The sequence below is a fragment of the Haplochromis burtoni genome, unplaced genomic scaffold (assembly GCF_018398535.1).
Source record: "Haplochromis burtoni strain Fernald_Lab_line unplaced genomic scaffold, NCSU_Asbu1 Contig_131, whole genome shotgun sequence".
Classification (NCBI taxonomy): domain Eukaryota; kingdom Metazoa; phylum Chordata; class Actinopteri; order Cichliformes; family Cichlidae; genus Haplochromis; species Haplochromis burtoni.
Window position 1 is genome coordinate 1,310,541 of NW_024582492.1, and position 26,831 is coordinate 1,337,371.

At 38.8% G+C, this 26,831-nt stretch overlaps 2 protein-coding genes across 3 annotated transcripts; both read left to right on the forward strand.

Moving 5' to 3' along the window:
* The first annotated feature begins 747 nt into the window (after positions 1-747).
* si:dkey-159a18.1 (sortilin) lies at positions 748-17,436 on the forward strand. The gene is made up of 21 exons (XM_014336123.2): positions 748-1,339; positions 1,637-1,699; positions 2,246-2,322; positions 2,396-2,492; positions 2,908-3,075; positions 3,231-3,304; positions 3,550-3,596; positions 4,390-4,526; positions 4,615-4,698; positions 6,877-6,937; positions 7,899-8,051; positions 8,753-8,850; positions 8,932-9,031; positions 9,129-9,303; positions 9,398-9,591; positions 10,145-10,337; positions 13,571-13,687; positions 13,770-13,911; positions 14,005-14,111; positions 15,860-15,977; positions 16,206-17,436. Exons 1-21 carry the CDS (start codon positions 1,079-1,081, stop codon positions 16,218-16,220), a joined length of 2,481 nt encoding a protein of 826 aa, XP_014191609.1. The 5' UTR covers positions 748-1,078; the 3' UTR covers positions 16,221-17,436.
* A 200-nt stretch (positions 17,437-17,636) lies between these two features.
* Positions 17,637-25,948, forward strand: fam3c (FAM3 metabolism regulating signaling molecule C). 2 transcript variants are annotated; one of them, XM_014336125.2, is made up of 11 exons: positions 17,637-17,765; positions 18,168-18,223; positions 18,344-18,448; positions 19,827-19,853; positions 20,210-20,333; positions 20,534-20,592; positions 20,687-20,737; positions 20,830-20,914; positions 21,009-21,135; positions 25,134-25,231; positions 25,376-25,948. In XM_014336125.2, exons 2-10 carry the CDS (start codon positions 18,208-18,210, stop codon positions 25,221-25,223), a joined length of 684 nt encoding a protein of 227 aa, XP_014191611.1. In that variant the 5' UTR covers positions 17,637-17,765; positions 18,168-18,207; the 3' UTR covers positions 25,224-25,231; positions 25,376-25,948. The 2 variants fall into 2 exon arrangements, with proteins under 2 accessions (XP_014191611.1, XP_014191610.1); XM_014336124.2 differs by having other exon boundaries at positions 25,134-25,948.
* Positions 25,949-26,831: the final 883 nt, after the last annotated feature.

Here is a 26,831-nt window from a genome sequence, read left to right on the forward strand (position 1 = left end):
ACTCATCATAAGATTATGTTTTGTGTTTTTAACTAATGTGCCACACTTCAGTTCTCACAAATTATTAGATATCTTGTTTTACCACTTCAGTGGTTTCGGTTTCCTACCCTTAAATGCATACAGCACCATTCTAATTAATTTTCTTTACCTTTAATCCTAATTGAAACTATGTATTAATTCACTTTCTATATCTGTTAAGATGAAAGTTCCTGTAATAGTTCACATGGTGTCTTGGAAATAAAAAGGTATTCCAAAGGGAAAGCCTGTTACAGCTGCTTTCACCCCGCGGTGAAAGCACCTGTGTAATTGTGTGGCACCGCCCCCCGGCCAAAAAAACCCAGCCCTCTGATTCCTTAGATCTGACTTGTTCAGGACATGACTATGAGGTCGTAACAACTTAACTAGATGAATCATAGCCATAATTCCCTGAGGTATTTTGCCAGCATAGCCTATCATGTTCATACATGTAAATATGTAAGAAAGAATTGTGTATGTTTCTGTTATGTGTCCTGTGTACTGTTTGTTTGTATATGTGTCTTTCTGGCTGCTGTTTCAACCAAATTTCCCCTTGTGGGACAATTAAAGGATTATTCTATTCTATTCTACACATCTGAAAGCAACACAAGTGAATACATGTCGACCTCTTGCGTTAACCTGCCCATACTACTGCGATTTTATGTCACATTAACGTCTCTTATTTCTTTCAAAGCTTGCCAGAACTTTTCTTTTGAAGCTGTCCTTAACTTCTGTAAATGTGAATTCCAGTTGTTTTTTGTTGTTGCTAATTCATTTGTTAATATATTGACGATAAGTGAACGAATCACGAATTAATCTGTTGTTTTAAGACAAACTCCCCCAAACTTTTTTCTCCCTGCAGTTAGGTCACCAGGATGCGGGCAGAAGCACCTGCTGGTGGTGGAAGTGCCACTTAGCGCAGCACTTTTTATGTTAATGACCCGTCCAAGCACTTCCCACACCCACTTACCTTTAGAGTACAACAAAAGTGAGTCATTATTGCCAGGCATATCGGTCAGTGGGACTCTTTTTTTTTTTTCATTGCAGTCACATCACTGTCGACATGATCTGGAGACATTTGATGCTTTTGGGGATGTCCGTCGTTCTTCTTATGAGAGTTGAATGCAGAATCAAGGAGGGAAAGACGCTGACTTTCCGCCGGACTCAGCATAGTGAGAGCCAGGACCAAATGCGCCGTCGCCCCAGGAGGGATGCCAGCAGCTCCCCAGGCCTTTCCAAGCCTTCACATGGTCCTCCCTTCACCTCTTGTCGGCTCCTTCTCACCCCCGCCGAACACGAGGTTCTGGATGATAACACACACGAGGTGAGCTGCAGCTTGCTCAATATAGGCAGGTGCAATGTCCGTCGTGCCTTTTATTTAATGTAAAGGAGGAGATTCCAGGACTTTGAAGTTGGTACCCGTTTTTATTTGTGTTTTGCAATTCTTAACAGGGTTTCTCAACCAAGTGAAAGTAATATAAACACGTATAGTAATGTAAGCCCGTATACTCATTTGGCAAAGAGTATTATTGGGAAAATTACAGGAAATTGTGAGAAGAGATCTAATTTAGCTTGTTAGGCCTGTTTTTGTGATGTGTGAGTTTTTCTCCTCTCTCTTTAGACAGGTTTTAATGGTGATGATGGTTCCTACGTAATTCTCACATGGGTTGGTGATGATACAGGGGTGAGTAGCTTCTTATACAGAAAGCTTATTGCATATAGCCTCTTACATGTCACAGGGGCACAATAGAATTCAATGTAGAGTTTGTAAAGGAAAAAAAGTGCCACAACACACAAATATGCATCAATATACGATAATGAATTAAGTATAATTGAGGCTGATTTTAAACACAGCAAATTCTCCTCATTCTTTAATATCCGTGGGTATGTCATTTCACAATACCCCTGGTTTTATCCTTATCTTACTAGTTCTGTCAGTGACAACTGGAATATAGTAATGAAGTGTTAAGGAAAAAATAAGAAAAACCTACATTTCATTAGCTCTTACAGTGGTCACAATCTCTGAGCTTTCCATCTTATACTTTAAGGATTTGTTTGTAGAATGAAAGCACAGATTTGACCAGGTTTTTGCGCTTTAAGAGACATGTTAGACAACATGCTGGTTTAAAATAAAAGCCAAATTAAGGTGTGCTAGAGTGGATCGTCTTAATCTAACTGTGACTTTTTAACCCAGTGTTTAAAGTTGTAACTATATTTCTTCATTTGATAGGTGGTCTTGGTGCTGTCAACAATCAGTGGTCCAGTTCATCCTTTAAATGAAGGAGGCTCCTCACGACTTTACAGAAGGTGAGTTAGAATCTGATCAGCAGCTACCGTGGGCACCTCAATCAAAACGTAACCATCTTTCCTCTCTCATCAGCACGGATTATGGCAAATCTTTTCATGACATTTCTCAGAGCATCAACCACACCTTTATTAAGGAGGAATTTGGAGTCAGTGTTGGACCTGGGATCTCTGTAAGTAGCACTATTTTACACTCTTACTAACACTTTTCTGTGGGTGTGCAATGAAAGAGCAGTTAGTGATGGTAAACTGCATTGCATGTTTGGCTGTGGACCTTGTGATGTTTTGACATGAAGGTGTGAAAATATCTTGTATGCTGACATCTAATCAGCTTGAGTCTTACCCACTAGTGTTCTTACAGTTTTGTTCACAGACTGATTATATTGCACGGAGCTATGCAAGCAGAATCTTTAGCTGAGAAAGTGGATGGTTTTCTTCTTTCTTTCTTGAAATCACTAGTACAGAGCTTGCATGCACTGAATTTTAAGCAGACAATTCTGCACGAAACTACAAAAAGTTATTGATGAAGCTAAAATTCTTTCTCAAATTTCCACCTCTGAGCAGTTTTCCATTGATTTTCACTGACAGGTGATTTTAACAGCCGACACACCGGTGCTTAACAACCCAGGTGGGATTATCTTCACCTCCACGGATGCTGGTGCAACCTTCAAGTTCATCCAACTGCCCTTTCACCTGGCGCAGCCAATCGTGTACCACTTCCTCAACCCTGACTATCTTGTGGCCCTCAGCATTGATGTGAGTCTGTTGAACTTTTAAAGTCCCTTAGTGGTTTCCGTTGCTTTGTTTAATATTCCTGGCTATCACACAGACACACATGTTTATCATCCACACAAACACACATCAGGAACACTCCTTAATGTGTAAACATTGCTCTGTTTCCTGACTTTCAGGGCGGTCTTTGGCTTTCTCTGGACTTTGGGGCCTGGTGGACAAAAGTTCACGATGGAGTGCATTCTTTCTCATGGTGAGAATAAAGAAGGAAAAAGAGTTATTCATTATATCAAACAGTGATAGCTCTGTGGCACAAATATAGTAACAGCACTGGAAAATGTATAATGACATGCGTAACATGTGGGACTTTGAATAAACTGAGATGATATGAGCAAGGTTTTTCTGAAGCAATAAATGCTTGTTTAAAAAGAAACAGGACCTATTAAAATTGTGACATTTTGAGGTGTTTGTAATTTTTTTCCTTCCACTTTCCATCAGGGGAGCTGGCATAAATTTGTTCTTCAGCTGCAGTCAAGTAGATGCAGGTAAGAACCTGTAAAGCTGTTAAAGGGTTTTGTAAAACTGGTGCAATTTAAAGATCAGACACTTTGTAATACAGGCTTGTCTGTATTCTAGTGTGTATATATGTTTTTATTTTGTGTGTAACAGGGTTTGCATAGTCATAAGAATTCTGCTTTTAATGTTTAATCTAATCTGCATCTTTATGGCTTTTGCAGCCAAGTTAAAATCTTTATCATCCCACAGGAAAAAATCCTTTGATTATGGGGCGGCATAAAAACTATTAAAGTACAATAAAACAATAAAGCAGCTGAAGAAGCTCAAAACTGACATGCTATAAGCACATTGCAAAACAACTAAATAAATTACCAAGTTGTGTGAGGAACTGAGGGGTAGAGTATAGTGTATTGAGATTAAGTTTGATTTATAATTGCTAAGATGACTAAATCCATTAGTAGAGCAGCGCTTATTCTTAGACAGCTACATGAGAAAACACTATTGCCTTACCCTCCACAGCTTTTGATTTGGTGGATTTTTACACTGAATGTCCTTCTTGACACAACCCCAAAAGGATCTACATCTCCTTCTAGGATCAAACCAGACAACTTTCACTTATCCGTCAGATCACTACTCTTGTGTACATCAGAGCCTAATTTCACAAGCTCAAAATAAATATAAGTACTTTTTTTCACTCAAAACATTTAGTGCTTGTGAGGGTGCATGCTTTATCCGGATGAGCAATGAGCTTAAATGTGTTTAAGGCAAGTGCACATTTCTTATTGAACTTATTCGTGTTATTATTGTCATTTGCCGATACAGTTGAGGCAGAGGAGAGGGGAGATTTAATCCTGAAAAGAACAAAGGACCTGGGGAAGACCTTCACCATAATCCATGAGGACATCTACAGTTTTGGTTACATAGGAGCGTTTCTCTTCTTCTCCGTTATGGAAGACCCGGTAAGATGGCTGGATCATTATTTATACACTTCGGTCTATCGAGTAGTATATATTCCATCTATATAGTCATGCATTATTTTTCTCCTAGAGATCTCCTCGTGTGATGTATTTCTCATCAGACCAAGGAGATACTTTCAGTCAAGCACTCCTGCCTTCTGCATCCACTGAGCAGGTGAGAGAAAATATCAACCATCATTTCTGTTGAGTGTGTTAGCAACAACATCTAATATTCTACAGGTAGGTCTGGGAATTGAACCAATTATGTTTGGTAGTATTCAAAATGTAACTGTAGCACGAGGCAGTCAAATGTATGATCTTGATTACTTCTTAAGCGCTTAAAATAAAGTAAACTTGACTTCTTCTGACAGCCTAGCTTCACTCCTTACCTCACGTGACCCTCATACCCTCATGCAGCCAGTCAGTAACTCTTGGGACAACCTCCAAGGCGATGATCTAACTCATCAGTTTTTAGAATTAAAGAAGTCTCTTGGATGAGCGGCAAAACGTTTTCACAAACAAGAAGAAGTCAAGTTTACTTTATTTTAAGTGCTTAAGATTACCATGACCGAGACGACCAAGGATGTACACAGACAGATCGTGCTTACTTATCATTCAAACTAAAAGAGGATCTGTTCTGCAAGAATTCAGCTCCATTTTTAATCTTGGGCTCTACTAGAGCAGCTTTGTTTGATTCAGAGTCAAAAGTGTTTAATATTTATCTTTGTGCAGATTCCCAGTGGTCTCTCTCTTTAGGCCAGCATAGCATGAAGTAAAATCCAAGAGCCTGTGCAGATTTCCTTGGCTTTAGTGTTGTTAACATTTCTATACTCCACCCTCTGTATATAATTTCATGTCTATATTAAATACAATACAGATGCACCTCTGTAGTGTAGAGGTTAACACATTCACCTTACACGGTAAAATTAACTTGTTCAGTTCTGGGAGAAGAAACAAGCTCAGCCTCACAAGTAGTGTATTCCTAGATCTGATCCAGACTCTGGATAAAAGTGGAATCTGTGCCAAACCACACATGTGGATCCATTTGCTGTATATGGGAATCACGTGGGCGGCTGAGAGCACTTAAAAAAAGCAACTGTGGGACAGAACTCATAAATTGTTTTGATAACAGCAACATTATGTACAATGTAGCCAAAAAACCTCTTGGGAGGCTACAAACAGTATGAGACTTCATTAGAATCACAGTGAACACTGTGGAAGTGGTAGTAGAGCTTATTAGTATTTTCAAGTACTAAAGAGTTACTTTAAACTAATCAAACTGGGAGATTTTGAGGTAATGCAAAGCATATTATAGCACTCTCTTAATGAAAACAGTCTAATATGTTAATAATGTTTTGGTGTTGGTACCAAAATATATTACCAAAATTAGGGCAGTTTCTCAAGGGTCGCCCAACACGGTAGTGCAGTAACAGGCTGAAAATGAAATCAAAAGTATGGCTGATGATTTTTGGAGTCACTCGACTCCACACACCATCAGCTTTTGCCCTCAGGCAAATCTGATGAATGTACAGCAATGTTTTCGCTTTCTGATGAATCTCCAGTAGATTCATCACATTTGTCTGAGGGCAAAAGCTGATGATGTGTTCCCTCAGGCAAGTCTGGTGAATTTGCTGTAGGTCGATTCAGGAATTTTTTCAGATCTAATTAATGTACTGTAGGTAAATTCATCAGAATTGCCTGAGGGCAAAAGCTGATGATGTGTGAACTCCACACATCATCAGTTTTTGCCCTCATTATTAATCCCCTCCTGCACTAAGTATTTAAAAACAGATTGTCTAGTCAACACCGAAATGTAACCTTCCACTACAGTGCACAGCCATTTGTCTGCTTTTTTTATCAGCACATATCACTGACCCTTCAAAGATATAGTATTTTTACTGCTCTTAGTTCTTAGTAAGTTATTAATAAGCAAGATGTGGTTCTACCCTTTCCCTCCCAGCACAACACAGTAGCTTTAAATTGAATTGAATCGGCACTTATAACAAATTTTCTTTAAATGATAATTGAGATGTTTATCGCACCGCTCCGTTTGTCTTTGTGTCAGGTTTATGGGTGGGGAACATTAAAGATAAATGCAGAGACTTCATTCATACTAAGGAAGTTGGTTGATATGCAGAAAAAACATCGGTGGCAACATTTTCCCTTTCAACACCAGCTGAACACACACCTGCTCTGATGAAACACCCACACATCTTGTTGACAGCACAAACACACATTCTGTCTCAAGAAGATTAGACAAGATTTATAGCAAAAAATTGAACGAGTCATCTCTTTTGTGTGTGCGTGTTTTTTCACGTCTGCTCTCGATTTTCATATGTGTCTCTGTTTGCAGTTTTATTCCATCCTGGATGGAGATGAGGATATGCTCTTCCTGCACGTGGACAACCCGGGAGGTATCAGACATACATAAACCCGCAAATGGGACCTTTTAATATCTTTGGAAATGTTTTCCATTCAAAAAGCCACATCTATAAAAATTAACCCTATGACTGACACATATTTGCGAACGTGTCCTCACAGCATATCAGTTTTTTTTTCTGTTGAAATGGAAAACTTCAACTGAAAAGACAAGACTGGTTTAACAAGTTCTTGGACTTGCTGACAAATCAGTCCATAATACTGAGTGTGTGTTTGTCCATGCAAGTCTAGATCTCATGGCTTTGTTCCTTTCCATCTCTGTTTTTATCTCCCTCTCCAACTCGTGCCCTTTCTTTTCCTTCCTCATTCAATTGGAAGGAATTTTATTCTCTTTTTAGTATAATACAATTTTTGGCTCACACCTGCTTGAGACAGTGGTGCATGGGTGGTGTGGGGTGACTTTGTCTTTTGCTGGCTGAAACGAGGAAGACTTAGGTTTCACTGCAAAAGCTGATAAGCATATCTTGGCATCGGGGTGTAACACAAATACACATGCACACACGAGGACACACATTCAAAAGCTTAACATGTCCCCATCACCTCCCTCAGGTGATGGAGAAATGTTTTATTATTATTATAATTTATTTTGTTAAGTCACTTAACACTGGCCTCTGAATTATTCAGGCACAAGAATAGCACCTAACTCAAGGTATTAATCAATGCTTTTAACACTATCAGCCTTGGTTTAACCTCCTTAGAGTCCAGACAACAACATTATTGCAGTATTGGCTTTCAAATGTGCTAGAACTTGTTTTTTTGGGGGGTTTTTTGCACATGTTTCAATAAGTAACTGCATTGACGTACTATTTTTCTAGCAAAATATAAAGACATGAGTAGTGGCTTGAGACTTCTGCAAAAATTCAACTCTTTACATAGGAGAGGTTAAAATGTGTTGTAATTTTGCGAGATACATTCGTGCTTTCCGTTTTATTTCAGACACCTTCTTTGGGACCATGTACACCTCAGACGACCGTGGGATCTTGTTCTCCAAATCTCTAGAGCGCCACCTGTTTGATGGACATCGAAAGAGTGACTTCACCAACATTACTTCACTGAGAGGAGTGTACCTCACTAATAAGCTAGACGTTGGTAAGATTCTCCATACAGGTATTGTATGCATCTTCTGTCTCGTAGCTTTTCGTACATAACTCCTGTAAAAAATGGCTTTAAGCCAAAAGCTTTTGATTCCAACCCCCAAAATGTAGCCCCCAGTTGTCTGTTTTGTGACACTTTATGAGTTATAAGTGGTTGAATTGAGGAGATTGGACAGGCTGTCATGCCACTTTCAATTTAGTGCTCAACCAATAACATCATTGTCTGATAGAAGAGAACACAACTGTCATCAGCAATACTGCAGTGCGGTGCTAAGAGAACAAAATATTACCCAACATTAACGAAACTAAGGAGCTGATTGCTGACGTGAAGAAAAAACAAAGACAAAGATCCTGGTTTGTAACACCCGGAGCAGGTGGACTCCACCCTGCTCATAAAAGCTACAAAAGAAAGAAAGAAATTAGTAGGAAAACTTATTAAACTTTACAGAGAGGTTGTCATGGCACATGCATGGCCTCAGCATTGTTGAGCAGAGCACAAAAGCCAGGCTGTGAGACTTCTAAAATCATCCCATAGGAACAGAAGCTCAGTCTTTTCTTTTGTTTTTTTTTAGAGTAGCCTAAAAGCAAATCATTCGATCTTTCAATAAACAGCCATGAGTTGCATAATGAGAGTTATATCTAAAATCCTGATTGAACTTACTGAGTATTGACCGGAATACTTTGTTTTTCTTTCAGATGGCCGTATAAAATCTGTCATTTCATTCAACAGAGGAGGGACGTGGAGACCGCTTAAAAAACCCGAGAACATAAATTGTGGAGACAAGATCAAGAGTGTATGTTACATAGAACATTTTTTTATTTATCTGTCTGTATGTATGTGTTTTCATTTTGATCTTTTTTTTTTCTTTTGCCAGTGCAATCTCCATATACATGGGGAACACAGTCGTAATAACCATATAGTTCCCATGGTGACCCTGTCTGAGCCGGCTGCTGTTGGTCTGGTTATTGCGCATGGTAATTAATTTGTAATTACTTTCAGTGCTTCAGTCCAAACCATTGTCCAAATACTGTGTAAAATGCACACTTATAGATGATTTCCTGTTTTTAACAGGCAGCGTGGGTGATTCTCTGTCATCATCGCAGAACCCCGACGTGTTTGTTTCCTCAGATGGAGGTTATAACTGGAGGGGGACGCTGAGGGGTCCTCATCACTACACTATATTGGACTCTGGGGGTCTAATTGTGGCTGTGGAGGCCCATCGTGAAGGACAAGTCAAGACTATCAAGTACTTTATTCTCATTTAAAGACCACAGGGAAGTGACAGGAAGTGTTTTCTTATATTTAAAGTTTTCTCTTTTTCTACTGTTTTTCACCACCAGATTCTCCACGGATGAGGGTCAGTGCTGGAAGCTGTATAACTTTACGGATCAGCCCTTCTTCTTTGCAGGCTTGGCATCTGAGCCGGGGACCAACGCCATGACCGTCAGTGTGTGGGGCTTCCGGCCCGAGGAAGACGGCCAGCCCATGTGGGTAGCAGTCACCATTGATTTCCAGAGTCTCATTACCAGAGAATGTAAGTCTAATAACATCTACGACTACTGTGCACTCTTTGCTCTTCACTGGTTTCTATGGCATGTTGCCACCTGGTGGTAGGTTCATGTGAGTTGTATTAGCTGTTTTCCGACTGCAGAAGCAGGGATTTTCCACAACCTCTAAAAACCTGTAAAAACACATCCCGCTTGTTTTACCTCTGTTTATGACGCAGATTTGAAGAAGAAAACAGACCTGTTTGCATTTTTTTTTTTTGTTTTCTCCTCTACAATTTGTGTGAGATGCTGTAATTAAACCACACCCTTTTATCTGGTGGTGAAAAGATAGATACTTTCCCGGGACTTTCGATATTTCCCCTGTGGCATTTTGCCTAGTTGTATTGCAGATGCTGTTTTGCACTTGCATTAGTAATCTTATGTAAGTGACGTAAGTGTTGGGACAGACTTATGCGTCACTAGTTTGACTAACATTGCCTAAAACTGCTTTATTTACATTCTAGGTTTGGTTTTGTTAAACCTGCATTTTTTAAAAGGATTGTTAGTGACAGTTAAATAGGTCATCACTGCCTTCATCAGGTAATGACAACGACTATGAAGAGTGGTTGGCTCATTCAACAGAAGGAGGGGACTCGAAAAGAAATGGATGTGTCCTGGGTGTTAAGGAGACCTACAGGAGGTTAAAGAAGCAATCTCTATGCCGAAATGGGCGAAGCTTTGTGGTGATGAAAAAGCAAAGCCCTTGTCTGTGCACCAGAGAAGATTTCTTGTGGTATGTTGGATTGTTTTGTTTTTAAATGGTCCTGTAACGTACTACATATTATTGTAAAAACCTTTCATTTCATTACATTTTGCTTCCAGTGAGCCAGACTCTTTTCTTTTTCCCCTCTTTGTTTTTAATGACCTTGAGCAATAGTTCTCAAGGCTTTCTGAAGGTCTTCTAAAGTTTGTCTTTGCACACTGGCCACTTTTCCACTCATTTCCCGTCACTATTTGACCATTTTTTAAGCCACTTAATGATGTGATGAAAGTGGGCAGGTTTCAAAAGAAGTCATGGAAAAACTTTAAAAAAATACTATCTACAGTATAGATGGACAGTATATGAACATCATGTTCTTAAGAAGTATCTCTCAGGTACATTATATTGGACTCTGGGACTGAGTATTTAAAAACAGACTCACTGTTTGGCGTGGCCAGAAATGGGCTCAGTGGAAGTGTGGCTGAGGTACGCTAAGTTACACAAGAACTGAACTGAAAATCAGTGGTACCAGGTCTTATGGAGTGATGAGTCTTAATTTGAAATTATTGGTTCAAGATGTCATCAGTATGTATGGATGAGATCAGGAAAGGTACAACAGTGATTGTCTAAAGCCATCTGTAAAGCACAGTGGATGCTCTGTCATGGTTTAGGGCGAGGAAAGTATTTGATTGCCAGTGGCTTAAATATTCACCATGTCAGTGATCCAAAGCACACAGTGAATGCAGTAAAAGCATACCAGGATGGAAGAACACACAATGGAACACTATCAGTCATGGATTGGTCTTCCCAGAGCCCAGACCTCAGTATTATTGGAGCAGTGTAAGATAATCTTAAAGGAGAATGGAACAAAAGGCAGAAACATCCAAAGAGCTTTGAATGTCTTTCAAGGAGCCTGGAGATTTATTCCTGAAAACAACTTAAAGGAATTAGAAGAAGGCTTGCTGAAGAGAGTACAGGCTCTGTTGAAGACTATAGATGGTTTTACTCAGTGTTGGGCAAGTTACTTTGAAAAAGTAATTAATTATAGTTACTTGTTACTTCTTCAAAAAAGTAACTGAGTTAGTAACTGAGTTGCAAGATTTTAAAAGTAATTAATTACTTGAAAAGTAACTATTGCGTTACTTAAAAAAAAGTTTAACCCTCTGGGGTCCAGGGTATAATTGGCCATTTTTAACTACTTTTGATTTTCCCTCTACATTTCACCTTTAAAAACTATTTACTTTGCCTTGTTTGGTATCATCCTTTTCAGCACAACCTTACGTGTCTGAATTTACAGTTATGTTTTCATTTTGACATACTGTATTAACACAATTGATCTAAAATCAGACAAAAAACATAAAATCCGAGTAGAAAAAGTTATATTTTTTTTTACTGTAACAACCACAGACATGTTTATTGAATCATATTTCATAACTTTAAATGCAAATATAAATTGTCAATTTTACCTTTTACCTTAAAAAAAAACAACAACATTTCAAATTATTTACATAACAATCAGCTTTTCTGCATTCAATAAGATGCCACGCAAATTATTTGTGCCACTCCAAAACAATAATTCCTGTCCACTATAAAGGAGAGCATCACAGCCTGATACCTGCAGGTCTGACAGCAGCAGGTGTATCACTGCTCCTGTTTTTTTACCTGGAGACAGCAGTCATCTCATTGTTCTGATACACAACACAAAACTACCCACAACACTACACACTAACTACACAAGAAAACACATTAACTACACACTCCAAACATGCTAAACGTCACACATCTCAAAACTTGCGTTCTCTCTTTTTCTACTGTCTTTCTCTCTCTCTCTTTCTCTCTCTCTCACTCCTAAAACTATCCCGTCTTCCTAAACAACCACATGTCATGTTGTCCATATCATTTTTTGATTGGTCGACATGGTGCATTTTTCCACTAACATGAACGGGCTGGTTTTTGCTGTTGTTTTTTGTTTTGTTTTTTTATTTTGTGGTCATAAGCAGAGAGTGCTTGCTAGCGCTGTCCTTAGATAGTAAACGTGACAAAAGTATTCAGGAAAAAACACCGAGTATATGTTGTTTATCATGACTCTGGTTTTACGTGGTCTATAAACACAATTTGAAAACTGGTATATATCACCTTGTTGCTTTGTCATCTTAAATTGGTCATGTGATTGGCTTACCACGACTACTTTATTCTTCCTCAGTCAAACAGCAGCACTCATGCGATTGTTTTGCCCCCTTAGCTCCAGGTGTTGTGCCAAAAAGTGATTGTCTGCCAGAAAGTGATTGCCGAGTGCAGCTGCTGAAAGCTGTAGCGCATAGTCAGCTTCTTCAATGCAACTGATATAAGGTGGAGTAAGCTGAACACAGCTTCAGCCATCTGTTTGTTGAAAAATAGTAACGCAACCGCATCACATTTTCTTGTTAGTAACAGTAACAGCGTTGTAACGATAGAAATAGTAATTAGCTAGATTACTCGTTACTGAAAAAAGTAACGCCGTTAGTCCCATCACTGGTCTTACTAAATACTGACTTTCAACCTCGCCAGAGTGTACAAACTCTATTTCCCATTTTCCTAAAAAAATAAAAATAAACAAGAGCTTAATCAAGACTTTTGCACAATAAATAATAATATATTACTTTATCTTAGCTGTACAATGATTCGAAATTCTGAGGCCTTTGCTTACATCTCAGAAGTTCAAGATCAGCTTTTTGTTTTGCATTTACTTTTTCTGTTTGTTTGCTTGTTTTCCTTTTTAATGAAGAAAGGCAGCATTGTTCCACTTTTGGCCTCTAGTTAATGGCTGTGGCTTTTAAATGAGAGTGTAGCAATGGCAAGTGTGACCTGAGTGCTTTCCTTGCCAAGGATGAGAAAGCAGACGATCATGAACTTCTTTTTGCAGCAAGCGACCAAGAGAGACCAGTGTTCTTACGGTGTGTAAAGCATAATGCTGCTCTGTCTGGGAAACGTGTGAATCACTCAAGCACAAAAAAGGCAGCTAACTCAAGGGATGCTGTGTCTGCACATAACAGACAACAAAATTAAAACAAAATTAAAACATTTTAATTGCATTCTTAGCCAAAGACATAGCTTCAGCCCAAAACCCAGCATTACTGTGTTTTTTTTTCCTTATGTACTGCATTTTCATGTGTCTTTGCACATTTTTTAAAAATTTGCTGCACCCATTTTCTTGCAAAATATAGAGTTTAAGAAGAGAAAAGCATTTTGTGGTTGCACTAAAACTCTTTTTTTCTCCTTTACTACAGCGACTTTGGTTACTATCGACACATTAACACCTCAGAGTGTGTGAGACAGCCAAACGCTGCAAATAAAACCTATGAGCTCTGTTTGAATGGAGAGGAGGATGAGCTTCTGACAGAAGGGTAATTGCCTTCATAAAGCAAAGAGAAACACCACCTTTATGCACACATGCAAATCTCACTCTATTCCCTTTTGTCTTTGTAGGTACCGCAAGGTCCCGAGTGATAGGTGTGAGGGTGGGTTCAGTCCTCAGCTCATAAAGCAGACAGTCAAAGCCTGTGGTATTAAACCTAGTCCTGCTCCTCCTGCAATGTCCACATCTTCAGTCACACACTTTGACACACCGGTCAGTAGGTTGATTGTGCTCTTTCAGTCTTTGCTTCATTTTATAAAATTGTCTTTGTTTGGATAAATATCAACCTTTTCGTGTATTTTCCAGAGAGAAAAGCTGGTGTTGATCCTGGTGTGTGCAGGAGCAGTCATCATCGTCCTCATAGCTATTGTTTCTGCTGTGATTGTTGTCAAGAGAGTGATTTATAGAAACAGGTGAGTCACGCATACGGTATCTGCTGCATGTTCAAATTTAAGCACACTGAAAGCTCTGACCGTGGTGGTCTCCTGCTGTCTGCTACAGTTCAATTCAATTCAATTTAATTTTATTTATATAGCGCCAAATCACAACAAAAGTCGCCTCAAGACGCTTCATAGATACAGAGAAAAACCCAACAATCATATGACCCCCTATGAGCAAGCACTTTGGCGACAGTGGGAAGGAAAAACTCCCTTTTAACAGGAAGAAACCTCCGGCAGAACCAGGCTCAGGGAGGGGCGGCCATCTGCTGCGACCGGTTGGGGTGAGAGAAGGAAGACAGGATAAAGACATGCTGTGGAAGAGAGACAGAGGTTAATAACAGATATGATTCAATGCAGAGAGGTCTATTAATACATAGTGAGTGAGAAAGGTGACTGGAAAGGAAAAACTCAATGCATCATGGGAATCCCCCGGCAGCCTACGTCTATTGCAGCATAACTAAGGGAGGATTCAGGGTCACCTGGTCCAGCCCTAACTATATGCTTTAGCAAAAAGGAAAGTTTTAAGCCTAATCTTAAAAGTAGAGATAGTGTCTGTCTCCCGAATCCAAACTGGAAGCTGGTTCCACAGAAGAGGGGCCTGAAAACTGAAGGCTCTGCCTCCCATTCTACTTTTAAATACTCTAGGAACAACAAGTAGGCCTGCAGAGCGAGAGCGAAGTGCTCTAATAGGGTGATATGGTACTACAAGGTCATTAAGATAAGATGGGGCCTGATTATTTAAGACCTTGTATGTGAGGAGCAGGATTTTGAATTCAATTCTGGATTTAACAGGAAGCCAATGAAGGGAAGCCAAAACAGGAGAAATATGCTCTCTCTTTCTAGTCCCTGTCAGGACTCTTGCTGCAGCATTTTGGATTAGCTGAAGGCTTTTCAGTGAGTTTTTTGGACATCCTGATAATAATGAATTACAGTAGTCCAGCCTGGAAGTAATAAATGCATGAACTAGTTTTTCAGCGTCACTCTGAGACAGGATATTTCTAATTTTAGAGATGTTGCAGTCCTACATATTTGTTTAATATGTGCGTTGAAGGACATGTCCTGGTCAAAAATGACTCCAAGGTTCCTCACAGCGTTACTGGAGGCCAAGGTAATGCCATCCAGAGTAAGAATCTGGTTAGATACCATATTTCTAAGATTTTCAGGGCCGAGTACAATAACCTCAGTTTTATCTGAATTAAGAAGCAGAAAGTTAGCGGCCATCCAGGTCTTTATGTCTTTAAGACATTCCTGCAGTTTAACTAATTGGTGTGTGTTATCTGGCTTCATGGACAGATAGAGCTGGGTGTCATCTGCATAGCAGTGAAAATGTATGCTATGTCTTCTAATGATGCTGCCTAAGGGAAGCATGTATAATGTAAACAGAATTGGTCCTAGCACTGAACCCTGTGGAACTCCATAATTAACCTCAGTGTGTGAAGAGGACTCTCCATTTACATGCACAAATTGGAGTCTATTAGATAGATATGATACAAACCACTGCAGTGCAGTACCTGTAATACCTACAGCATGTTCTAATCGCTCTAATAGGATATTATGGTCAACAGTATCGAATGCTGCACTAAGGTCTAGCAGGACAAGCACAGAGATGAGTCCACTGTCAGAGGCCATAAGAAGATCATTTGTAACCTTCACTAAAGCTGTTTCTGTGCTGTGATGAGCTCTGAAACCTGACTGAAACTCTTCAAATAAACCAAATACAGGACACCGATATATCGTTTCTCCAACCTTCGACTCCAGGACGACGAAAACTCCACTGCAGCTGATCATGAAAGCGGCACGAGCAGCAATAGCACAGCCTGCCAACAGGACTCAGATGATGTAAGTGTTATTTAGCACTCCCAAAGGGTTGATTGATCTCTTCGTCTCTTCTTCAGACTCCTACTGAAGAAGTAGGAGTCTGCATCCGGATGAACAGAATCAACTTTTTGGGATTTCCTTACCAGCATGATTAAGCATGCATCGAGATGTTATTTAGCACTGTTTTATAATGTTTTCCAGATGGTGTAATTTTTCTCACACATACATTTTGTGTTCTCTTTTTTCTAGGATCTCATTGAATGACACAGCAGACATGATTGACACCAGCTGCACTGAAATGGACTGCATGTTGCCTTGATTTTCTCTTTTTTATTGAAGCTCCCCAAATGTTTGAATGTCTTAATTTATTGAGCTGACTTTGCTTTTTTCACTCTTTGTACATATGTATGTTTTCTTGATTTACATGTTTAACACATTGTACTTCTGTACAACATAAAAAATAAAACCAAAAACAGAATGTGCATTTAACATGAAACAAATTCTGCATATTATGGAGTCTTCATCAAAATGTTACAGGTTAAATTATACTCCAATAAATTTCTGCTTAAAACCTGTCCATTTGATGGCGGTGTTGACGCTTTTATCGCTCCCATGTACTTTTAAAATGACTGAAGAAGAAGATGCAACAGGAAGTTAGTGTGACATGGTGAAGATTTTGTTTTTGACAGATGACTCACTACAAAAAAAAAACTACAAAGAGACATGGGACGGTAAACCGTTTCTAACAAACTTAAAAGTCAGTAGTGTGACCACTTTTATTCTTCAGAACATAAACTCTCTTGGCCAATCACTGACAGCATGTTTTTGCTGGCGGACTAATCTCTGATGGTACAAGCTCTCCAGGACTACTGGTTGAAATGCAACCCCAAACAGAGCCTCTGTATTACAGATGTCTGAAGATTCATTCTGTTGACTACCTCTGTACATATTGCGGACAATTTGAGTAAGAAATTTCAAAACTAGATTCATGACTCCATAAGAACTTTTGCCACTGATTTTCAGTCCAGTTCTTGTGTAATTTGGCACACCTCAGCACTTTCTCCACGTTTCCCTTCCTTAATATCGGCTTCTTCAGAACCCCCCTTTCACTGAGACTTTTTCACTGAGGCTTTAGTGAAGCATGTTTTGCACATTTCGTCAACAGTTGCTATAGGAAATGATGCAATTGGAAATGATCTCATTGGCTAACACACTGTCAGTGCACTAAACGCATACCATGATAGACAAACAGTACTTTTGCACATTTCTGATGATTCCTCTCTTAGACCATGTGTCAGGTCTTTCCTGGATTTCTTCCTATTTTTTAAGGACATGACTTTCCCATGCTGTGCATCTCCTGCAGATATTTTTGAGGTACATGTATATTTTTGCTTGTTATATTGTTGTTTGAAATAGCCCATGTTCAGTTATTTCCCTACTCTTTCCAAATCCAGTATGTTATATTCCCATTTGAATCATTAAAAAAAAGTTTTAAAAAAAGTAAAAAAAAAAAATAAATTAATTTTTTTTTAAAAAATAAAAAAAAATATATATATATATAGATATCTCGTAATTATTATATATAATTACCTTAATAATTACGGAAGCTGCTCCTTTTTGTGCTGTCCAGGCGCTTTATTTCCGGTTCGTCTTTCCTTTTTCCGGCGGAGTGGCGCCTCTTTTTCAAGGTTTGCTCCTCCTCCACATTCCAGCTGTCATGACGCGTATCAGCGCCATCATCATAAGTTAGTCAGCCTGTCCTAAAAGAACCACACCGGAGAGTCCACTGGTATTTTGCTACGTAAACAGGTGAGAAAGTCGTGAACATTTATCTCAAAGCTCAACTACGTATTTGTCTTTTGTAGAGGCTGAGATGCAGTCATTCCAGTGTCAGTGAGTAAAACCTGTCAAAGACGAAGAAGTTATCCACGGGGTTAAAAGCTAGTTAGCTTTTCAAAATATAGCTTTAAAAATGCATTACGTGCTTACATACGTTACATTGTTCGTTAATTCGGTCGCAATAACTAGTTATTAGAAAAAGAGCAAGGTCACTGTGTTTCGGCGTTAGACACTCCTATAAATAACGCACAGCACAAGCTAACTTCCCCCTTTAGACCACCCTATAAAGCCACGCAGATATACACCATTGACTGTAGAAAAAAGTCACTGATGTACACATACAGACACCTACACTTTTATTTGATATTACAGGTTGTCGGCTGTTTGTAAAATATTCTGGAGAGTCGCAAAGATGATTAGGGCTACTGGTAAGTCAGATATATTTACTATAAATATTTAAACAAACATGTTTGCTATCTAAAACCATTTCGCATCAGTGATTCAGATGGCTGATTAACCGCACCTCTCCGTTTTCCCTCTCTTCGCAGGAATTATCAAGTTGACAGTGTTGGTCATTGCATTCCTACTGGCTGTCTTCCTGGCTTTTCAGCTATTCGAGATTAATACGGATTTTAAACTGGCTAATGTGATTTGTGAGTAACCTTTCCTGTAAGACTGGATTGAACAGCAGTGTAGGTGGGAGATAATCATCCGTAAAGGAAACAAGACAGTCATTTACTTTGTTTACTTTCTGTCTGCAGGGACATTTTAAGTCAGGCATGTCCTGCATCTTGGTTAATTTATTTCTTTATTTATTGCGTCATCACTTTATGGCTTTTAAATAATCTTTATTTATATACAGGAAAAAGACAAAAAATGTCAGTCACAGGTTTCAGTTCATGATATAATGGGTTGTAATGCAATGTATATGTATTGTTTGCTACATATATTATTAATAAATTATTCATTTTAATCGATTAAAGTCAGTTGTGAGCCACCAGCCAGTATTTTATCTCATAGGGCCTTCTCTTCTTTCCTGCCTCCAGGAGGGTTATCTGCCTGTCTGGCACAGTTTTAGAAGAAGATGAAACATTCATTTCTTTTGTGAACTTAGAGTTCATTATCATGTTTTGAAAGTGTAGAAATTTTTAAAGAATGCAGCTTTTTACCCTCTCGAGGTTACTTAAGGGTGTGTGTGGGAGTTTTCCCAACAAGTCTGCATATGTTTTGTTGACTTGGAGAAGGGATTCGACCATGTTTCTTGGAGTATCCTGTGAGAGATGCTTTGGGAGCATGGGTTGTCTGGCCCATTGCTACAGGCCATTTGATCCGTATACAACCGCTGCAAGAGGTTGGTCCACTAAGCCAGCAAAAAGTTGGACTTGTTCCCGGTGGCTGCCAGGGCTGCCCTAAGTCACAGATTCTGTTCATGATTTTTATGGACAGAATTTCTAGGTGGAAAATCTGAGGCCATGGTCCTGAGCTGGAAAAGGGTGGAGTGCCCTTGTTTACAAGTGAGAGGAGAGTGGGAGATCAATAGACAGACTGGTGCTGTACCGGTCTGTTGCGGTGAAGAGAGAGCTGAGCGTATATCCGAAGCTCTCGATTTAATAGCTGATCTACGTCCTTACCTCACTTAAGTTCATGAGCTTTGGGTAGTAACCAAATGAACAAGCTTGTGAATTCAAGCCGCAGAAATGAGCTTTCTCCGACGGGTGGCTGGCCTCTCCCTTAGAGATGGGGTGACGAGTTTGGCCATCCAGGAGGAGCTCAGAGTAGATCTGCTATTCCTCCACATTGAAAGTATCCTCTGCACTCCTATAACTGATGGTTGTAATTTTTTTTTTTATGCCTCTAGTTTATCTTGACATAAAGAAATGTTGCACACTTATTACTTATCTGTATTAATTGTTGGTACTTGGATAAACTTTTATAAAAATATAATAAAAATCTTATTTATATTCCTAATAATAAATATATTAGATATTATTAAAGTCTACTTACATCTACATCTCCTTTTTTGCTTTTCAGCAAGATCTGTGCCAGCAGCTATCCTTTGTAAGTGTTCTCAATTGTTTACTTTTTTCTTTTTATTCTCTATTACTCATGTGTTTTGATATGCCTCTGTCTTTTTTTTATCTATCTCTGTAACAGACAGAACAAAAATGGTAATGAGGAGCTTGTCTCAGATTGTAATGTAGCTAAATCCTTTTGAAAACATCTAGATATTGAGTTTAACTGTGTTTTAAGCTTAGCTTTTGCATTAGTGTGCAAATAGACCCCTTTAGATGAGTTCAAGCTGTACCATTCCTTGATCACCCGTATTTGTGCCTGTTTGTGAAAAGCCTTAAACAATGTAATTGGACTGCCTGTGACCTGATACTGTGCTGTTTGGGCAAATTTTGTGTTCTCAGCAACGAAGCCTGTCAGGTATAAATGTGGGCTGTCCAAGGCATGTTCAGCTGGACATTTTGCCTTCAAGATGGCAAGTGGTGCAGCCAGTGTGGTCGGGCCCAGAATCTGCCTGGAAGACAAAGTGTAAGTAGGATGTGAGACAGTGTGTTATAAGAAAGAAAGTGTTGTCTGATTATTCTGGGCTGCCTGGAAATCTACATTATAGTATGTTAAAGATGTTATGAAGTGCCATCCTTCTATAAATCACCCATTTCCTTAAGTTTATATGCTTTTATATTTAAATGTATCCATATGCTCTCCCCCTTTCATATTATTGGTTGTAGAGTAATGAGTGGCGTGAAGAACAACGTGGGAAGAGGAATCAACATCGCCCTGGTTAATGGTGACATTATCCACTCGAGTACCCCACTTTTAATTCCAAGAGTTACAAACCTAATTCTGAAAAACTGTATTTTCGTTTGTTTGTTTTTCCATAGGGAGGACAGGGGAAGTTGTCAAAACAGAATATTTTGATATGTGGGCTGGAGGTGAGTATACTTGAGAACCTTTTTTTTTTTTTTTTGTAGACATTTACAAATCCAGTTCATACAGTTTGTTAACCGTGTGTCACTTTGCATAGACGTGGCTCCCTTGATTAAATTCCTGAATGAAATTGAAGATGGGACCGTTGTGATGATGGCCTCATTTGATGATTCCGCAACAAAGTAAGAGCATTTCAGCTCGCGTGATCAATAAATATGTTTGCTGTTTCTAGTTGTGGGGATGGTCATGAAATAATATGTCTTCTTTGTTATATAGACTCAATGATGAAGCCAGGAAGTTAATTGCTGATCTTGGCAGCTCAGCTATTAATAATCTGGGCTTTCGAGATAACTGGATCTTTGTGGGAGGGAAAGGCATCAAGACCAAGAGTCCATTTGAGCAGGTAAGATGATGCACAAAATCCCATAGTTAACAAAAGCTGGAAACTAGATTATTAGTGACCTTATTACCATCTACACCATCTTAATGAGTGTTTTCTTCAAACATTCAGATCAAACCACAAGGCAAACCACAAAGAATGCTGATACACTTGCTTTTCTCCATAAAGGCTTTAAAGGCTTACACCCACTCCTTCACTAGCACACTTAAGCCTACAGACACACAAAAACACGTTCATTCAGGAGCTCCAACATCAGAACCCTTTTTCCCCTCACACTAGTGTCAGAAAGCACAACAAGAAGTAACAATTTTGTTTTATGCCTTAGTTTAGATTGTATGTAGGAATGGAAATCGAGATCCAGATATCTAAAATTGTCCGCTAATTTCCGTTTGTGAGTCAGAGAGGGAACATAGTGACGCAGTCTACAGCATGGATATAAGTATTACTTTTATTTAAAAAGGGTGAGAGCACAATGGTGAAGTGCAAACTACATTCAGGACAAAAAAAACAACTGGATTATGCTGTGAGCACTTCAGCTCTTTGTGCGCACCTGTACAGATAGCATACTAACGCTAAGCTAGCCACAAGAGTGATGTTTAAACTGAGTGAATGCTGACCCAAGCCCTCATTAGGAAATGGATTTGTGTTTGTGTAAGCAGTTTATTTTAAAACATCTGTTTTTCTCTTTTGAATATTTATAATTGCTCATTATTAAGACAAAAGTACTTCTTATCCTACTACTCAACTAATCAATGGAATAATCAGTAGAATTCCTGATTAATAAAAGATCAATTATTGCAGCCCTACTCTTTATACTCTTTAAATGTAAACTGCCAGCAAAGCTACAGCACATTAGACAAAGAACAAAATGAGAAGGTACTTTCAGCAGCTCCTTTGTTTGCTAGTGTATCACCACCAGTGTTGCGTAAGTTACTTTAAAAAAGTAATTAATTACTAATTACTTAGTCAATATTGTATTTAAAATACTCATCTAATTACTGTGTCAGAAAAGTAACTTAATTACTAAATAAGTAATTTAACTAAATACTTCTTACAATCCCTATAAACCTTGAGTGGGCAAACAATAGAGATTAAACTCTTTAAATAATTTTTTTTAAAGACGGAGACTCTATAGTACGCAGCGGTAGCATCTCTTCCACAATGTAGCCTGCAATCATTTTTTTTAAGCTCACCTTCAGACGCTTTCTGTGCTGCTGAAGTAAAATCAAGTTTTGCCTGCTTAGCAGGAGTTGCCGCGGCGTTATCCATGGATGATGAACAATGACTCGTCTATGCCAGGGGTCGGCAACCTGCGGCTCCGGAGCCACATGCGTCTCTTTAGTCCGTATAGTGCTGCTCCGCGTGGTTTGGGAAAATAAATTAGAAGTATTTAGCTGAAGTGTATTTTATTTATGTTAGTTCTTTTTTTACCTTGTAGTTCTAAATTGGAAGATTATTGTGATCTTGAAATATAAAAATAAAATTATATTCTATTTTTTTTTTCATCAATCAAAATAAACGTCACACTCGCGGAAGCCGGTGTACCCGCCGAAACGCTGTGCATTTATCGAGACTTTCAACCCCAGGTAGGCCAATTATGGATCCACATTATGTCAGCAGCTGTTCTCCACCGTGAACTATGTTAAAAACAAACACCGCTCACGCCTCACAGATGACAGCTTACAGTCCTGCGTAAAGATGAAATTGACTTCGTACAGCCCTGATTTGCAGATGCTGTGCACAGAGGTTCGGGAGCAGAGTCCCATTGTAAACATACCACTGCAGACTCGCTGCTTTTTAGCATCTCTTTATTGACCACTTTTCACACGCAGCTGCACGCATACAGCCAGCTGTAGCTTTTCAGCTCACAGCCCGACGCATACCAACAACAGCATAGATAGCGCAGACGTAAAGGCAGCGAGGCGTGATTGCGGGTGCTGCTCAGGTGCGTCCGGCCCCCCTGCAGCGGCGCTGCAGACCATGCCCCGCCGCACACATTAACCAGGTAAAATACATATTTAGGCAGAATTTTGCAACTATCTATTTTTCTTTTTTTTAGCAGCATAGTGCTTTTTTTTTTCTTTTTTCTTTTTTTCCCCAATAATTTTTTTAAAGTCAGGTCAAGGCTCCAAAAGCCCAAAGGCGATATAACAGTTTTTGTTTGCTACTTGGATCATTTTAGTTCAGCTGGGTGTCTTTCCTTTTGTTCTATTTCTTTAAGAGTTCAAAATGTGTTAATTACATAAATAAAATGTAATTTTCTCTGTAGCACTTCATGGATTTCATAAGCAACACACCTTAGTTGTTCAAACAAAGCATAAAGGTAAAAAAAACAATAGTGTTATTCTTATTTTGATGTCAAAAAGTATTTGTGGCTCCCAGTGTTTTCTTTTGCGTGGAAACCAGGTCCAAATGGCTCTTTTAGGTGTTAAAGGTTGCTGACCCCTGGGCTATGGTCTCGTGTCTGGCGCTTCAGTAGATTACTCGTGCTATTAACAGCAGCCGATAGTTGTTTCTCCCCAGGACATGGCTTACATATTACTGTAATATTCGTGTCTGCTTGTTTCAGAAAAGTGAAGAGACGGGAATATGTCCATTTCATAAAACAGCCACAGGCTTCAGCCGAGTCCGACATCTTCTGCTTTAGAATACGACTATGCAGCAAACTGGCGCGAAATGACGTGCAGCTGCACTACAGCGATGTTAAACCGGCAGAGTTTACTTCTACGTTTAGAAGATAAATTATTGAAATTAAATAATGATATTCAGCGAGTTTAATTATTTAACACAAGTACATTGTAAGTAACTGTAATTAAAATACCTAAAAATGTAATTAGTAATTAGTTATTAGTAATTAATTACTCTTTCAGTGGAAAAGTAATTTAATTACAGTAACGCGTTACTTAGTAACAATAAACCTTATCTGTCTATGACAAAGACACTTCTGGAAACAAACTCTACTGTTTATCCAGTCTTGGAACGGGAACTCGGGGCTTGTGACACATGGGGCTTAGATTGTGTCCCCTCCCAGCCTTGAACCAGGGATCATTCGCACATCAGATGAAAAATCCATACACCACAGAGCCATAGAGCAAAATATGAGGATGAAACAGCTTGACACTTTATTTCTATTAGGCTACTAAGACAATCTTGAGAAAATGATTCTGCTGAAATGTCAAAATCTCTTGGGAGATTACATCCTGTGGTTGTTTTCTTTGATCTTGGTGGACATTTGTGCGTGCGCACCGGATCTACAGGTCTACTTACATTGTTAAGTAGACCTGTAGAGTCGGGAACAGCTTTGTGAAACACGTGAACTGCAGACTAGAACTTATCTGCCTAAGGGTTCACTCAAGCCCACTGGAGGGCTCTGCAAAGTCTAAAACTCGTGTGGATGGTGGTACAAGAGTAGTTGCCCTATTTTATGTATACATCAACATTTAGTACAAGTAAGATGGTAAATCTTTAAATCCCCTGAGGTTCTTTTCCTAGTTCAGTTAACATAGTTCTGCAGCATGTTTTGTTCAGAATCTTCATTCAAAATCACTTATGGTATGCTCCGTGAAGTTGAGTTTCCACTTGAGGAATCTGTTGTATACAACCTTCTGAAATGTTCCTTGCTGACACAACCAAATGAAACCCTGCTGTAACGTTACAGCAGTGCAAACTGTGTGAGTCACACTAATATGTTTTTAATGCTCGGTCGTAATTTGTAGCTAAGTTAATTTTACTTGTGGAATCACTGCTAAAAGAACATCAGTAGGCTTTTTATTACTAAGAATGCCTAGTGCACACAATCAGTCATTCAGGGATTCATATTTTGTAGTCAGATATTCACTCTACAGCCTGTTTGTCATCTTTAACCACAAACCAGTTTTGTTGGTTGCTGGTCCTTGTCTGTTCTTATCATAACATTTTACTATTTTTATGTCATTAGCTGTTAACAAGAGAGACTTTTATGACTTTAACCTTTAACATGTGTCTTATTTTTGTTTTCTCAGCATATAAAGAACAGCGCAGAAACAAACAAATTTGAAGGCTGGCCTGAAGTGTTGGAGATGGAAGGCTGCATACCGCAGAGGCAGGACTGACCTTTAAGGTGCTGCCCACTCTTGTCTACCCATGTGTTCTCACCTGTGCTGATGTTCCTATCTTGATGAGACTTTACAGTTGTTGCACTTTTTGTGCTCAGAAAGGCCATTGTACACCTCTTACCCAGAAGCCTTTTATCTGTCCACCACAGCAACAATCTCACTAAAGAAGACATTAGCAGGAAGAAGGAGCTGCTGTGATGATGCTTCAATCAGAGCAGGAAGCAATGTGGGAAAGGAAACTTGGACCCTATTGCACTTCTCCTTCTGTTTGGATGCTATTAAATAGATGCTAAAGCTGGTTTACGAGTAGACTGCACTGATCAAAAGGCTTTAATGATTTGCTCTCAATCAAACTTTCTATCTTTAGATTCTCTTGGGACTTGGTTGTGATAGTGTTGCATAATGGCAATGGTGACCAAAAAGGACGTAGTAGATCAGATTTTTGGGGGAGGGGTGGCTAATTTTTTGATAACCTGTACCCTGCCTTAAATAACCATTTTTAGATCTGCTTGTTTGTTCCATGTTTGTTGTTAAAAATGTGAATTATTATTATTATTATTATTTTTTTAATTAGATTTGAAGATTTTATAACCAAATGTACCAAATTCACTGTGATGTTTTGTATATATTTGTTTAGAGACAGAAGCAGTTTTGAAAGGGATTAATTTAATGAGTATTTGAATATTAATATAATTTCTTAAAATAAATGATCTTGTTGACAATGTTTGTGGTTGATTAAGTGTTTTGTAGCCTCTTGAAGTGCAGACGTAGCTTTTTCAGTGTGTCCACAGCAGTTGCACTGTTATGTGGTTTTTCTTGTTCCCTTGAAACAGACCTTGTTATTTAAACATTAGGTGTAGATGGATTGGATTTCTGTTTGCTCACCATTTTATCACTTTCAAACAAGATAATAGAGCGTTTGCTGTTTCACACTGGCTAGGTGTGACATTCTGTCTTCTCTTCAGCTTAGCTTCTATTTGGGGTAAGGTTTAAAAATCTTTGGTGGCTTTAGTATAACACTGAACTAGTTCATGAATATTTCCACTTGTTTTTGAATAAAAAGGGGAACTTTTTAGAGTAGCTACCAAAAAAAGGAGTCATTTTGCACTATTGTTGTACAGCTATGTTAGAGGTGCTGTAGAAGAATACAGTCACTGAGTTGTTGAACGTTTTTTCCAAACTCTTTAAGGCTGTTTTAAAAAACAAAACAAAAAACAAAAACAAAAAAAACCAACAACAACAAAATAAGCCTTTTTTAACATAAGGAAACACCGGCTCTCAGAACGACTCCTTAGCCCATGCGATCATAGTTTTTACAACGTATTCACGTACTACATTTCTATTTGCGTTCACCTTTTAAACAACTTCAGATCACACTGTGCGGTTTCCTTTCCTCCCACATACAAGATCGTTTCGAAAACGTTTGCGCAACACTGTTTAAAAGTTGCACATTTTTCTTTCTTTTTTCTGTTGAAGTAACAAAATAAAGCACTGATCAACTTCACTTTTCACTTGACATAACTTATCTCCAAGTGCAAAACAACTTCTAACTCTTAAGTCTCTAATGCTGTCATAAGATTGTATTTTTTTTTTTTTTTTTTTTTT